General features: G+C 39.6%; 1 protein-coding gene across 1 annotated transcript in view; it reads left to right on the forward strand.

The window, feature by feature from the left end:
- The first annotated feature begins 19 nt into the window (after positions 1-19).
- Positions 20-16,983, forward strand: part of UBE2D2 (ubiquitin conjugating enzyme E2 D2) — a 53,626-nt gene continuing 36,662 nt past the window's right edge. Inside the window, exon 1 of the mRNA XM_029942030.1 lies at positions 20-483. Within this exon, the coding sequence (XP_029797890.1) occupies positions 460-483 (24 nt within the window). The 5' untranslated portion in view covers positions 20-459. The remainder of the gene's footprint in view (positions 484-16,983) is intronic.

Below are 16,983 nucleotides of genomic sequence, written 5' to 3' on the forward strand. Positions count from 1 at the left end.
CTCCGGCGGCCCCACCCCGGCGGCGCCGCCCGCCCGTCCGCCCGCGCGTCCCTCCGTTCACCTGCAGCAGGCAGCCGCTCTGGTTGTCCGATCCAGTGGAGCCGGCCGAGCCCGAGGCCTGGGCTCTTGCTCCCCGGCGGAGGGATCCGCGGCGGCTGAGGAGGCTGCGCTGAGATTAGAGGGAAGAGGCAGCTACGGCGGCGGCAGCGGTAGCGGCGGCGGCTCGGACGGCAGCGCATAAAGGGGCCGCCGCCGGGTGATGCGGTGACCGCTGCGGCAGACTCAGGAGCTGAGTGGGCCGCGGCCCTCAGTCCATCTTGCCGAGCCCGCGCTCCCGAACTCTCCATCTTCTCCAGCCGAGCCGCGATAACCTAGGCGGCCTCGCGCCCCCTCACCCCTTCCCCGTCCCTCCCCTGTCCCTGTCCCCGCCCCGGGGGCCACCGCCACCCGCCTCCCACGATGGCTCTGAAGAGAATCCACAAGGTAAGCGGCTGGAGGTCGGCTGAGGGTTCCGGCCGCTGGGCGGCCAGCTGAGCAGGCTGCGGCCTGCACTTCCCGCCGTCGCCTCCGCCTGGCTCGCGGCCTCTTTGGACCCGGTTGCCGGCGATGGTCCTGCCGGGCGCCCTTCACACCCTGTTCCCAGTGATGGCGCCCGTAGAGGCCCCGGCGCGCAGTCCGCGCCTAGGCCGGAGGTGCGCTGGTCCGCTCGGCGTTCCTCCCTGGCCTCCTTTCTAGGCCCCGCGTGGTATGGAGTCCCAGGGCCTCTGCCTGGCTTGGGACTGCTGCGCTAGAGGGCCATTGTCCGGCCATGCCGGGAGGGGGAGCTGGGGCTGGGGCGTTGAGCTGCCCCATTGACAGAGGTCGAAAGGGCTCCTCGCCCCATCACTGCCTGTGTTCCCCCACCTCCCGCCCACACCCGCCCACCTGCCCTGGCTTCCTCCCCTGAACCGCCGGAGCTTGGAGCTCAGGTCCCAGGCAGACCGAGGAAGCCTTTTTGTCTCATCCACAAGTATTTCTTGAGTTCACTTACCTCTTGGCAGCCGTACACTTCGGTCCACTCTACTTGTCCTGAAACTTAGAGTAGGAAGTTCACAAGGAGAAACAAAACAAAAACAGGACTCTTGATGGAGGAGAGAAGTAGAGGAACGTTTTGTTCTTTGTAGTAAGAAACCACACTTCAGTTTTACAGGAATGGATCTAAGAGAAAAGCTGTTAATTTGCAAGGGTAGAGCTAGAAACCTGAACGTTGAAAACCACTGGAGAAATTAAAGTTTTCTTATACGGTCTTTTCATAAAATGGATTTTAACCCTTAAATTAGGTAATATGTTCAGGGAAACTCATAATTTAGAAGGGATTTTACTAGATTTTTCCATTTGAAAGTATGTCTTTACCCTTTACGATGAAAGGTTATTAGTTATTTGTATGGAGGTTTTCCTTGTACTGTTTCTAGACTATGGGCTTGGCTTAAAATTTAGCCCCCCCCCCCCAATATTGTAACCTCTGGGTACCTGTATCATGTTTTTTTCTTTGAAGTGGAGAAGTACGACTGTACTTTTAATTTTTGTTTGGTGTTCACTTGGCTATTTGAAGAGGCTCTATTAAACCTCTAGCCACTTATAAGTAGATTGATTATGCATGGGGAGGAATGGGATGGAGATGCAAGGGGAAGAGAAGCATATTCACCTTACCCTAAACTCAGTGAAAATACAGACTGTGCACAATTAAAATACCTCAGCTTACAATTGGTCTTCATTTCAATCATGTCAAAGGTCTTTAATGTAAAATTAATCCCAATGCTTACTGTAAATTAGGTTAGAGCCTTACCAAGTTGTTTGGATTTACTTGATTTCTAACAAATGAAAAAGGACAGACTTTAGACAGAGTAAACCTTGTATTGAAATGCAGCAGGTTATTTGTTAAATGAGCTTGAAACTTAAGGGAAAATTTCTTAACTATTTAAGGGGCAGGACCACACTGAGGGATGGTTATCCAAATAAAAATATATAGGTATTTTTAAAGCGTTTAGGAGTTACTGGATTCTTCTATAGGCTAATTGGGAAGTTACCAACTTGAGAATGTAACCATAGATTATGCTCTTAATTTTTTAATCACTACCTCTTCCCAGCCCCAGTCCTGTGCTCTTATTTTAAAACCTGAAGGGAAGTATGTATGATAACTTTACAGATCAAGAAATACATCCTTTAATGTCTATGTTAATTGACCCAGAACATATATTTTAGTCTTTTAACATACTTGTCCTAGTAATATGGTTTCTTTTGAGTTACTATGTATTCTTAAGATTTTCTTTAAAGTATCTTCTGGGGCGCCTGGATGGCTCAGTTGAGCATCTGACTTCGGCTCAGGTCATGATCTCCCAGTTCATGGGTTGGAGCCCCGTGTTGGGCTCTGTGCTCACAATTCAGAGCCTGGAACCTGCTTTGGATTCTGTGTCTCTCTCTCTCTCTCTCTGCCCCCTCCCACTCATGCTGTGTTTCTATCTGTCTCAATAATAAATTTAAAAAACATTTAAAAAATAAGATTTAAGGGGCGCCTCTGGGTGGCTCAGTCGGTTAAGCCTCCGGCTTTGGCTCAGGTCAGATCTCACATTTGTGGGTTCGAGCCCCGCGTAGGGCTCTGTGCTGACAGCTAGCTCAGAGCCTGGAGCCTGCTTCCGGTTCTATGTTTCCTTCTCTCTCTGCCCCTCCCCATCTCATGCTCTGTCTCTCTCTGTATCAAAAATAAATAAAACATTTAAAAAAAAATAAGATTTACAAGATATTTTCTTGTAAAAATGTTAATAAGGAAAATCAAACTTAGACAATACTTTGAACTTTTAAAACTCACAATTAGCCTTTTACCCCCTGGTTTATAACCTGGAGCCCTCCCCAAAGTATGGCTCAACTTCTGAGAGTGACCAGGATTTGAAATATAAAGCTTATTTTTGGTGTACTAGTCAATACAATTGCGAAAACAAAACAGAAATTTTCTTTTTCAATTTTTTTTTTTTGGTAATACAAAATTTTTAAAGTTTATTTTGAGAGAGTTACAGAGCAGAGGAGGGGCAGAGTGAGAGGGAGAGAGAGAATCCCAGGCAGGCTCTGCACTGACAGCCCCAGTGCCGGGCTTGAACCCTCAAACTGTGAGATCATGACCTGAGCCAAAGCTGGCTGCTTAACTGACTGAGCCATCCAGATGCCCCTGTGTAATGTCAATTTTAGGTTGAGTGCAGTCCTAACCTAGGTGTAGATAAGACCAGTTTTCATATCTTCTTGACCCTAGTTATGTATCTACAATGGAATCCAAAAAAAAAAATCTTGGCCTATATAATTGATCTTCGTCTTAAATCTTCTCAGTTATCATTTTCTGAAAAAAATAGTTCTACTTGAATGCTCCTGACTTTATTTCCTTAATTAAAAACACTCTTTTATTAATTTTTTTAATTTATTTTTGAGAGACAGAGAGAGACAGCGCAAGCAGGGGAGGGCAGAGAGAGAGGGAGGCACAGAATCCGAAGCAGGCTCCAGGCTCTGAGCTAGCTGTCAGCACAGAGCCTGATGCGGGGCTCGAACCCACGAACCGTGAGGTCATGACCCAAACCAAAGCTGGACGCCTAACCGACTGAGCCACCCAGGCGCCCCAATACTCTTGACTTTAGATATCATGAACTGCATCTAGGTTCTAATAAAATTTTGCTAAAAACAGAAGCATTTGACATGTTGCATCTTTAGGAATTCAGTATCTTGTTTCTGTGACAGAGGGAAATAGTGTTCTGTGAGTTTGACAGTCCTTTAAATGCCATATATTTATGGCAAAAAGTTTTGATAGACTTCATAGACTTTATTTTGATACACACTTTAAGGTCTTCTGACCCATGCTTTAATAGAGTATACCAAAAATGGTCATTATGAACATCCAGTATAGTTCTTTGCAGGGATGGGGACTCTAGGTTTGTTTGTATCTACACCAAATTGCCCTAGCCTGCTGTGTTTTGAGGTTTTCTGCTGACTTTATAGGTGTTTAGCTTTGATTTTGATGTTTTGAGTGTCTGCTTCTAGCAGCACCACCCCCAACCCTTTTCCAGTTGGCTGCATCTCATCTGTTGTGGGCTGGGAAACCAGATCACGGAGCTTATTAAAATTATGTCTAAAATAAGATCCAGTAGGCTCTGAGTGACGAGGGCTTCATGTGTTCTGTGAACTGTGTGGTCTCTTTGGCTGATCACAGACCTTTTTTACTTCCTGTTTTTCTTCTTTTGTTACACAGATGCAGGAGGCTTTTGGGTGCTCTTAGAGTGCCATAATGTTGAAATACAGGGCTCGTTTCTTTATTCTGGGTAAAGATAAAAGACAGTCTTGATTCTTTGAGGAGTTGAAGACAGACCGAAGTTAGGATACTAAAAGCTATTTTCTTAACGGTAATAGTGTCTTGTACATTTTACTGTTACTCCGATATTTATAGTTAACATTTGGTATACATGGCTTTGATGCCAGGATTATTACTTGATTTATTCTGTTCCTATGATAAAGATTTTTAGAGCTAGTTTCTTCTAAAACCCCTCAAGAGACATCACCCCTGGAGGCGGGAGGTGGGGACCTCAGTAAAATAAAGATTTCAAACTGTGGTAGTTCTAGGCCTAGCAGGTAACCAAAGTGAGCAAAAAATTGAGGGGAACTAGAAATTACATATGCTATCAGAAGAGGGCAGCTGCTACCCCACTCTCCAAATGTTGCTTTTACCAAGTAAGTTAATTAACTTCTTTGCTGATGTTTTTATACGGTTGTGTGTGAGGTAATAGGGGAAGCCAATTTAGTACATGCATTGATCCCTCAGTAGAAGTTTGTATGTTACTCTTAACCTCAGTCTCCTCTGTTTGATGTTGTGAATCATTTTTCTGTAGACTACATACTTTGAAAATGTTTTGCGATTGGGAGGTTACAAAAGGATTGATTCTTACCTTTGTAACACTATAATAGTAATAAATTAAAAAATAATTATTTTAAAATACTGTATTTTATTTTTAAATCTTTTTTTAATCATTTATTTCTTTTTTTAAATTTTTATGTGTTTTTTATTTATTTTTTGAGAGAGACAGAGAGAGACAGCATGAGCAGGGGAGGGTCAGAGAGAGAGGAAGACACAGAATCTGAAGCAGTCTCCAAGCTCTGAGCTAGCTGCCAGCACAGAGGCCAACGCGGGGCTTGAACCCACAACCCACAACCGTGAGATCATGACTTGAGCTGAAGTCGGATGCTTAACCGACTGAGCCACCCAGGCGCCCCTAAAATACTGTATTTTAATCGTGATACTACAATATTGTCAGAGGTAAGGATAAAGCGAATTCCTATTAAAATGGTGAAAAAAATTATCAAATTGTTCTGTGGAGTACTGGGAAGTTTTTAATTGGTTATAGAAGATGGCTGTTTGAATTAGATCTATCTTAGAAAACAGACCTTCTCATTCCAAAAGATAAGGTTCTTGAAATCTCTACAAAGATTGTTTATTTATTTATTTAAAATTTTTTTAGTTTTTCATTAGGAAATTAACCTTTGCTTTAGAAAGGTTTTTTGGATTGAGAAATTTTCTTTGGCTCTTGCTGGTTCCTATTTAAATGTAATTTAAACACTCATCATTGAAGGATAACTTAATCTTGGTTGCTTTAAACTCTCTCAGTGTATATTACTGTACTGCTGACTGACAAAGAGGAAGTTTTGACAAAGTCCAATTCTGGATATTTTAGTCCAGGGAGAAGGCTGCTAAAATATCCTAGGCAATTCCCAGGATAGGAATACCTGACTCATGCCTGATGCTGCCAGGAACCTCTGCAGTCTCATCCCAGAAATGCAAGAGCACACTTGTTTTTTCTGTAGAAATAAAGTTTTGGTGGTTAGGTTCCCAGGCTAAACTTCAAAATCATATTTAACTGTGACATGGGAAAATAAAGTACCATTTGTTCTTCTGTCTGCAGTCAAGTGAGGTTTCAAGTAATAAAATAAAATGTTAGAACTGCAGCACATCTCAGAGCTATGCTCTGACAAGGTCATGTGACTTTCTAGGGCTAGGTCGAGAACCTGGGTTTCTTGACTATGTCTAGTGTCTTTTCTTGCAGACCAAGTACCCTTATGGAGCTGTTAGGTATGTAAATCTAAAGGATGCAGTCTTTTCTTTTGTTCAAACAATGGGGTATTCAGACTGTGCCTTTGAATCAAATCTTTTCCTTAGCATCTCTTTTTATTGTTGAACTCTTAAAAGTACACAAAGTTGGGATATTCTGTCGTCTACCTTTCATCAGAATTAAATGGATTTTGAATCTCTAAAAGATTAAGAATCACTGTCTCATGTTCTTAAACACTCTGTCTTAATGTCAGTTGGTGACCCAGTTGCCTATTCTACAGAGAAAACAGAAATATGTGAATTCTTTGAGATTTCCTTTGAGGCTTTTAAAAACAAAAACAAAACCCTGTAGTTACCATCTTTAGAGTACTCACTGTTTGGGAATTACTGCATCTTCTGAACACCCCTCTGAGAATTCTGTTCTCTCCAGATTAGATGAGAAAACAGACACTTGGACAAGTAAACAAACTTGTCTATGATTCTGTGGTTCTGGTAAGAAGAGCCAGGATTCAGATTCATGTAATCTTGACTCTAGCCAGCCATTGCTCCAAATTGACCTTAGTCATTGTTCTTCTTCCTTCTTGTCTTTGGAGAAGCTATACTTTTCCCTTTTGCCAATCTAACCTTTGCTTTCCAATGTTTTCTGCCAGGTCCTTACTCTAGTAATTTTCTCTGGTCTCCTAGATCTCATCTCTTCTCTTCTCTTCTCTTCTCTTCTCTTCTCTTCTCTTCTCTTCTCTTCTCTTCTTCTCTTCTTCTCTTCTTCTCTTCTTCTCTTCTTCTCTTCTCTTCTCTTCCCCTCAGCATCCAAGCTCCCTAAAAAAAAAAAATAAACAACACCAAAACCTTTTTAACTCTCCTCCCCTACTCCAGCGAATTCCTTTCTCTTCTTTATCCTTCTCATCTCTGGCATTTCAGTGCCAAAATTCATGGAATAGTTGATTCACTATTCTAGGACTGTTTAGTAAAGTCATTGGTCATTAGTTAATTGCCAAATTCAGTTGCCCCCTCAGTTTTTATTTAATTTTTATAATAGTTAACATTATTATCACTCATTTTTCTCAGCTTCTGATAAACTGCTGTATCTTCTTTTCCTCATATCTAGTGCTTTTCAAACCAATATTATTGTTGGATACAAGTAAGAGTTCATGAAACAGTACACACTTGGGTTAAGATTGACCTCACAAATGGGCCCAGGTAAATTAAAATATGTATATATCACAATTAGGTAAATTATTTAAAAAACAAAATATGTTAAGAGGAAACATTTATTGTCAGTTTGTTATAAAGTAACAAACTGTAAACATTTTTATTTTTTTTAAGTTTATTTATTTTGTGAGAGAAAGAGGGAGAGGGAGAATCCCAAGCAGGTGCCATGCTGCCACCACAGAACACAACATGGAGCTTGGCTCTCATGAACCCTGAGATCATGACCAGAGCTGAAACCAAGACTTGGACGCTTAACCGGCTAAGCCACCCAAGCACCCTAAATGGTATTTTTCTTACATAGTAAAAGCGATCTTCATTAAGGGGTGCATTAAATGTGTTACCAGATGTTGTTTTCATTGTAGTATAATATAAAAATTTGTTTCATACAGGTACACTCTAGGAAAAGAATGCAAACTATATATTTGACAGTATTCTTCCAGTTAGGCTACTATCAACATTGTTAATTGTCTGTCTCATGTGTAGATGTAACCGGGTCACCTAATTAAAAAAGAAAAGAAAAGAAAAGAAATTTGTGCTTTGCTCATGTTTATTTCAAAATAATTTGACTTTTGGGGCTTAAGAATCAAAGGACTTTGTTTTTCATTTAAACTTCCATAATCTATTTGTAACTCTATGGGGAATGGGTTAGTATTTTAGAAATACTTAATAAACATTATGCTTTGATTAAGTTTCACGTATACTGAATTATGACAAGACATTAGATAGATCAGTGGAGTCACACAGACCATGATACCCATGAATAAGTGCTATTTGTGCATCACAACACAGATGGACATGATTTGCTTTGTGTTGTAGTCTCTTGAGGCAAATTATGGCTTTAAATCTACAAAAATATGTAGTATTTCTTAAAAATATGTATTAAAAATAAAATTTCGGACAAAAAATTGCCACTAATATCTTTCATTCATAGAATACAAACTAGTATTTCGTGAGAAATACTACTGTAATTGAAGAAGTTCTAATTGATCCTTTCTAGAAACCTTTTCCTTTAGTGTTTGTGTTTTTCTTTATACAGAGAATGTCTTCTCACTCCACCCCCTCCTCCTGAATTCTTTATTCATCCTTGGAGACCCAACAGAAATGGCTTTTCTGTGTAGCATGCCCCAGGCATGCAGACAGTAGGGTTCCATTATGGAACTATTTCTTAGTATGTAGACATGATTGATTGTTCTCCTCCTCTGGACTGAGCTTTCCTGGACAAAGTCCTTGTCTTACTTATAGTCCCAGTATCTGATGCATAGTAGACATTCTGTTTTGGTCAACAAAATGGAGCAAATAGTGACAGCAAGTGATATGGTGAAAAAAATAGGATTTTGGAGTAACATGCCTGTTGAATCCTGTGCTGGCTCTGTTTTCTTAGCCAAATTTACTTCACCGATTTTCTTTAGCCTCAGATTCCTTGTCTATGGAAGGAGGATAGTGTCACTCAGACTTGTGGGGGATGAGTAGAAAGGAAAAACGGACCACATAAAAAGTAGGCTTTAATATAATAATTCTGACTTAACTGCCACAGTTACAAAGTTGCAAATAGAATACCTAGCATTTTTTTCTTTAACCATTTAAGAATAACTGGTCAACATGATGTCTCATCACCCCCAAATACTTTAATGTGCATTTCTTATAAACAAGGACATTTTACCATATAATTCTATTGATACAGCCTTCAAAATTAGGAAATTTCCTTTGAGGTCTTACTGCCATATAAACCTCAGACCTCATTTAGGTTTTGCCAGTTGTTCCAATAATGAGCTTTAGAAAAAGGATCTAATCCAGAGTTAACTATTTGCATTTTATTATTTATGTATGCTCTTAATTCCTTAGTCTTTTCTTGGCTTCATGACCTTGATACTTTTAAAACAGTAGAGTCCAGTTATTTTGCAGTGTTCTCAGTTTGGGTTTATTCCTATATGATCAGGTTTAGGTCGTGGATGGAGTGCCTCGCTGGCTCAGTTGGTAGACCATGTGGCTCTTGATCTCAGGGTTGTGAGTTCAAGCTCCACATTTGGCATTGAGCCTACTTAAAACATACACACACACAAACCACAAATCAAATTTTAGATTTAGGTCATGGGTCTTTGGTAGGAATGTCACAAAAGCAATGCTGTGTCACTCTCTTTGTACTCTATCAATTGGTGTGTGATTTTGGTTGTATTCTTTTCATTGTATCCTGTCAGGTGGTATGCAATTTCAATTAGACCCATTACTGAGAATTTTAACTTCTGTTGCTTGAGTAAGATAATGTCTACCAGAGTTCCCTACTATAGAGCTAACTCTTTATCCATTTATAATGAATAATTTGTTAGACATTTTGAGAATATGTACTTATCCTATTTGTGTTATTTATTTGTTGTCACAGAAGAAAGTACCCCAAGTCATAGCTACTCAAACATTTATTATCCCATAGTTTCTGAAGATCAGAAATCTGAGAATGATTCTGGCTCGGTTTTTTTTTGTTTGTTTGGTTGGTTTTTTTTTTTTTAGGTCACAGCCAAGCTATTGCCTGGGGCTGCAGTTCCATGAAGGCTGGAGAATCCCCTTCTAAACTCATTCCCGTGGTTGTTAGCAGATCTCAGTTCCTTTAGGGTTGTTGGACTAAGGGATTCATTTCTTTCCTGTGTAGATCTCCATAGGGCTGCCTGAGTATGCTTAAGACATGGCTTTCCTTAGAGTGTCCCTGGAGAGAGCTGGAGCGATCAGCCACAGTATCTTTTATAACCTAATCTCACAAGTGACATACCATCACTTTGCTATATTCTGTTGGTTTCACAGACCACACTTGGTAGTGTGTAAGGGAGAGGACTAAAGAGTATAAGTACTAGGAGTTAAAGATCATTGGGAGCTATTTTGAGGTATGGGTACCACACTGTCCTGTAAAAGTTTTAACTTATTTTTAAACTTATATTTGTATGGACTCATTATTTCGTATTTTATTCAGGTGGATTATAATAATTTATTATCATTTATTTTAATGCTCATTTGTTTGGCATTTCCTCATCATTCTTTGAGCATTTAGTTTGTTTTGGCAGCATAAGATATCTCTGCCTTTTCCTTTTTTACCCTGTTCTAGCTGTGTAATCATCTATTTTTCCAAGGCTTTCTAGTCCTGCCTCCTGGAAAATGGTATTTAGAAATCAAGATCTGGGGGTGCCTGGGTGGCTCAGTCGGTTAAGCCTCCGACTTTGGCTCAGGTCAGATCTCAAGTTCGTGGGTTCGAGCCCCGCGTCAGGCTCTATTCTGACAGCTCAGAGCCTGGAGCCTGCTTCAGATTCTGTGTCTCCTTCTCTCTCTGCCCCTCCCCCTCTCATGCTCTGTCTCTCTCTGTATCAAAAATAAATAAAACATTAAAAAAATTAAAAAAAAATCAAGATCTGGGAGCTACGTGTGCTCATTGCTCTTGAAATCTCACTGCTTCCAAGCTTTCTCAGTACAATCAGTGGATATAGCCAGGGAATATGTGTATGTATATAAAGACACGTGTAAACACATAGTATGCACATAGTTTCCATGTATATTTACTTTTGTGTCTCTATATTAAAAAAATGAGTTCACATTGGCACCTCTAATTCCAGTCGAATGCCATAGGGTTCACCCTATATTTCTTCATTTTAGTATTCCCCCTTTTCGGACAGTGAGAAACCTGTTATTCTTACTGTGTTTACTAATTTGGTCAATTTCCCAGTATGTAATCAACCTCCTATCATAGATACCATTCTTGCTCTCCCTCCCCTAGGGATGCCCTTAATTTTCCTGACTTGGACATCTTGCATTGGGTCATGCACATCCCCTTACAGATTTTCTCAGAATTTTTAAAAAACAAGGTAAAATAGAGGACTTCTTATTTGCCATAAATATTTAGATAAAAACTGTTTAAAGTAATAGTGTTAGTCATGTAGAAGATTACTTAAAAGTAGATACAGGAGGTTCAACCCGTAATTGTAACCATGTAGCACTTTTTCCAGTTACGGAATATGGCTCACTCTTTTCTTGTTCCTCCCTCCCTTCTTTTCTCTTTAGTTTTAAACCTTTATTTGATAATCAGCACTTAGTTCTCATCCACACTAATTGTAAGATTTTGAAAATGGTGATAGATACTTAGGTAACCAGTGTATAGAGCTTGTTTGGTGAATCTTCATCCTCCTTTTTCCGGATAACAGCACACATATAAGGTGTGGAACATTCCTTATTCCTTTGGCCCATATGACTTTGTTGAGCCAGTTGTCAATGTACTGGCTCTTGAAACTTCTTGAAATGCTTTTTGAAACTTACTCCATGGATGCACTTTTGAATGTTGATGTATATTCTCTGGTCACTGCCTCACTGGTGGCAGAACAGCCCTTATTCTTAACATCCTTCTTTGTGGCAGCCGTTCTGCCAGGTCCTATTTGGAAAGGGAAGTGATGTATTGTGGGGAATATGGCCTTTTTACAGCCATTCTTGGAATAAACAAAGACCATGATTTTAATTTAGTGTTATTGTTCTAAGATAATTCTGATAATTCTAGTAACCTTATAAACTGGTCTACATTCTTAGAAATAGTTGGAAACAACTGTAATTAAAGTTCTGAAACTTTTATTACAAAATACTTGATGAATACAAAACATTTTAGACACTGATATAACCAACACATATGTACTTACATGCAACTTAATATTCAGAACTACCTATTTTATTTAGCTCTAGTGTTAAAGTTTTGCTAGCGATAGCTTATCTTTTATTTTTTTAATGTTTATTTATTTTTGAAGGAGTAAGAGAGCACGAACAGGGGAGGGGCAGAGAGAGGGTGGGGACACAGAATCTGAAGGAGGCTTCAGGCTCTGAGCCGTCAGCACAGAGCCTGACACAGGGCTCGAACTCATGAACTGTGAGATCATGACCTGAGCCGACATTGGGTGCTTAACTGACTCAGCTATCCAGGCACATCCCTTATCTTTTTTTTTTTTTTAATGTTTTTTTTTTTTTTTTTTTTTTTTAATTAAATAAACTCTTTGCCCAAGTTGGGGCTTGAACTCATGACTCCAAGTCAAGAGTAGCATGCTCCATTCTCTGAGCCAGGCAGGCACCCCAATAGCTTTTCTTTTTAATTTATGAGCTTGACATCTTTGCATATTTAGCAATATTATTCTTTTTTTTGATACAGATGTGTTGTTGTAGTTGATGGGAGTAGTAGACCAGATTATTTGTATCTTTGAGCATTAATGATTCACTTTTGTTGGCTAGAAATAGTAAAACCCACTTTGAAATTATTGTGCATACTGGTACTATGTCATACATATTAGTGAGCTCTTTTTAAAATCTGTGAGTTACCATATTTAGTGTATCTTTTACAAGATTGATTTGAAAGCATTTCCCAGGTGTTTAAAGCACTGGTTAAATTGGTTTAAAACAAGAATTTGGATTTTTTTTAATGTTTATTTATCTTAGAGATCATGTGCACATGAGTGAGCATGAACAGGGGAGGGGCAGAGAGAGGGAGGAAGACACAGAATCCAAAGCAGTCTCCAGGCTCTGAGCTGTCAGCATAGAGCCTGACGAAGGGCTCAAATTCATGAACTGGGAAATCATAACTTGAGTTGGTCGAATGCTTAACCGACTGAGCCACTCAAGGTGCCCCTGAAATGTGAATTCTTTTGGAAAAGAGAAATATTTATACCCTCTATTTTCACTGCTTTAGGACAAATCTTGAATGAAGAAAGGCTGTTTAACTTACAGTGGCAATCCTAAAACCTGCTTCTGCAGTAATTTTTTTCAGTATATATGTATTATTTTAGCTCCTCTTTGTTGAATCTGTAACTTGATGTGGAAATTCAATTGAATTAGGTCACATGCAGCATAATACAAAGTTAAGAAAATTGTTCAGACTTTGAGGAACTCCGGAAGCTAACAGTATTTATTGGCATTTGGAAAGGAGCTTTTTGTCTCTTAGCCTGGATGGTTAACGTAACTTGATTTGTTAATTTTAGCGCCTGAAGTAGGGCTACTACTGTGGCACTGTGTTTACTTATGTAGTAGTACATTCATTGTCTTTTAGCTTCCAGGATTGCTGTTGAGTCCAAAACTGTTGTGATTTCTCATCCTATGTATGTGACCGGTTTTCTTTTTGGAACCTTACAGGTTCTCTTTGTCCCACATGTTGTGATATTTCATGACTAGTGGTGGTATAGGTCAATATTCATTTATTTTGCTCAACATTCATTTGGGTCTTTTTGAGCCAGAAATTCACATCCTTAAGTTTATTTTGTTTTATTTTGTTTTGTTTTCTTTTCCAGTTTTTATTTAAGCTCTAGTTAACATACACTGCAATATTAGTTTCAGGAGTAGAATTCACTGATTCATCACTTACATACAACACCCAGTGCTCATCATAACAAGCTCCTTACTTTTTTTTTTTTTTAATGTTTGTTTATTTTTGAGAAAGAAAGTGTTGGGGAGGAGGGGCAGAGAGAGGGAGCTAGACAGAGGATCTGAATGGGCTCTCTACTGACAGCAGAGAGCCTCATGCTGGGCTTGAACTCCTGAACCATGAGGTCATGACCTGAGCCAAGGTCAGACCCTTAACCTCCTTAACCACCAGTATGCCTTAAGAAGTGCCTTCCGTAATGTCCATTCCCCATACACCTCCCTCCATCAGCCCTCAGTTTGTTCTCTTTTCTTCAGAGTCTCTTATGATTTGTTTCCTTCTCTTTTTTTTTACCCCCTCTCATATTTTCATGTTTTGTTTCTTAAATTCCATGTATGAATGAAATCATATGGTATTTTTCTTTCTCTGACTGACTTATTTCACTTAGCAAAATATACTCTATCTCCATCCATGTCATTGCAAATGGTAAGATTTCATTCTTTTTGTTGGCTGAGTAATGTTCCATCTTCTTTATCTTCATCTTTATCCACATGTCCTGAAGTTTTGAAAAATTTTATTGAATCACTTTGTTCGTAAATTCATTAACTTAATTAACTTCATTTTTCTCTGTTCTCCCACCCCACCCTTTTTTTTTTTAATTATTACTGGATGTTGGACTTCTTGGACTGCTCTCTGCCTGCTCCCTCCACACCCCTTCTGCCTATGTGGATTTGTCTATTCTGGACATTTTATATAAATGGAATCATACAGTATGTGGCCATTTGTGTCTGGCTTTTGTTTAACAGTGTTTTCAAGCTATATCCAAGTTACAGCACATATCAGTACTTAATTTCTTTAATCTTCTGTTGTATGGGTATCTAACATTTTCTTTTGCCGTTTATCTGGTGCTGGGTGTTTGGATTGTTTCCATTTTTTTAAACTTAAGAATAATGTTGCTATGAACAGTGTTTTTCAAATACTTTCCAATTCTTCTGTGAACATTAATTTTCATTCCTCTTGGTTATACACCTACTAGTGGAATTGCTGGGTCATGTGGTAATTGGATGTTTATCTTTTTGAGGAGTTGCCAGACTGTTTTTTAAACCGGCTGTAGTATTATTTTACGTTCACACCAGCAATGTTTGCAGGTTCTAGTTTCTACATATTGTCATCAACACTTGTTAGTTTATTATTTTGATGATAGCTTTCTTAGTAAGTGTCAAGTGATGTATGAATGTGGTTATAATTTGCATTTCTCTTAATTACTGAATGATATTGAGCATCTTATATGCTCATTGGGCATTATATATATATACTCTGGAGAAAGATGTATCCTTTGCCCATTTTTATTGTTTTTTTAATGTTTTTTTTTAATTTTTTTTTAATGTTTTATTTATTTTTGATACTGAGAGAGGCAGGCATGAGAGGGGGAGGGGCAGAGAGAGAAGAGAACACAGAACCGGAAGCAGGCTCCAGGCAATGAGCTGGCTGTCAGCACAGAGCCTGACGCGGGGCTCAAACACTCGAACGTGAGATCTGACCTGAGCCGAAGTCGGAGGCTTAACCAACTGAGCCACCCAGGCGCCCCTTTAATGTTTATTTTTGAGAGAGACAGAGCACAACTGGGGGGAGGGGCAGAGAGAGAGAGAGAGAGAGAGAGAGAGAGAGAGAGAGAGAGAGAGAGAGAGAGAGAGAGAAGCACAGAATCTGAAGCAGGCTCCAGGCTCCAAGCTCTCAGCACAGAGCCTGATCTGGGGCTTGGACCCACCAACCTAGAGATTACGACCTGAGCTGAGGTTGGATATTTAACCGACTAAGCCACCCAGGCGCCCCTGTTGTTGTTGTTGTTACAGGAAGTTTGTTTTTGTCCTTGCCCATTTTTTGGTTTGTTTGTTTATTTTTGAGAGGGAGAGAGAGACAAGGGCAAGGCAGGGGAGGGGCAGAGGGAGAGGGAGACATAGAATCCAAAACAGACTCCAGGCTCCGAGCTGTCAGCACAGAGCCAGATGAGGGTCTCGAATTCATGAACTACAAGATCATGACCTGAGCTGAAGTTAGATGCCTAATCAACTAAGCAGCCCAGGTGCCCCTCCTTTGCCCATTTTAAAGTTGGGTTCTTTATTGTTGAGCTGTAAGAATTCTTTGTATATTTTGTATACTAACCCATTATCAGATAAGTGATTTGCAGAGTTTTTCTCCCATTTTGGGAGTTGCTTTTTCATCTTATGAATGTACAGAAGTTCTCGATGTTGTTGGAAGTCCATTTTATCTAGTCTGTTGCTTGTGCTTTTGGTGTCATATCTAAGTGTTGCTTAATCCAAGGATACAAAGATGTACTTTTATGTTTCCTTCTCAATGTATTATAGTTTTAGCTCTTACATTTAGATATTTGCTCAATTAAAAATTTTTTCTTGTAAAATATATTTATATAAAACCATCCATCTAAGCCATTTTAAAATAGACATTTCGGTGGTATTAAATACATTCATATTATTGTAGAGCCATTACCACCATCCATCTCTGGAAGTCTTTTCACGTTTCAAAACTGAAACTCTGTTGCCATTAAACAATAACACCCATCCTCTGTTTTTCCAGCGTCTATTTTTTGTCTCTCTAATTTTTTACTAGGTTTTTCATATAATTGGAATCCTACAGTATTTATCTTTGTGTGATATACTTCTTTCACTTTAGCTTAATGTTCTTAACGTTCATCCATGTTGTCAGAGTATCCTTCCTTTTCAAGGCTAAGTACTTCATTGTGTGTGTGTGTGTGTGTGTGTGTGTGTGTATACACGTGTATATATATATGTATACATATACATACCACATTTTGCCTATCCATTCATCTGGTGACGGACACATGGCTTGTTTCAGCTATTCTGAATAATGCTGCTATGAACATGAGTATACAGATAACTCTTCAAGACTCTGCTTTCAGTTATTTAAGGTTTATACCTAGAACTGGAGTTGCTAGATCATATAGTAATTCTATTCTTAACGATTGGAGGAACTGCCATACTGTTTTCCACAGTGACTGCACCATTCTACGCACCCACCCACACAAGAGCTCTAGCTTATCTTGACCAGAAGTTGTTACTTTCTGTTTTTGTTTTTTTGTTTGGGTTCTTTTTTTCTGACAATAGCCTTCCTGAGGGGACTCCTAGGTGGCTCAGTCAGTTGAGTGCCTGACTTTGACTCAGGTTATGATCTCATGGTTCATGAGTTTGAGACCTCCATTGGGCTCTTGCGGCTCTCGCTGTCAGCACAGAGCTGGCCAGCTTCAGATGCTCTGTCGTCCCCCCCC

The sequence above is a fragment of the Suricata suricatta genome, chromosome 6 (assembly GCF_006229205.1).
Source record: "Suricata suricatta isolate VVHF042 chromosome 6, meerkat_22Aug2017_6uvM2_HiC, whole genome shotgun sequence".
NCBI classification, from domain to species: domain Eukaryota; kingdom Metazoa; phylum Chordata; class Mammalia; order Carnivora; family Herpestidae; genus Suricata; species Suricata suricatta.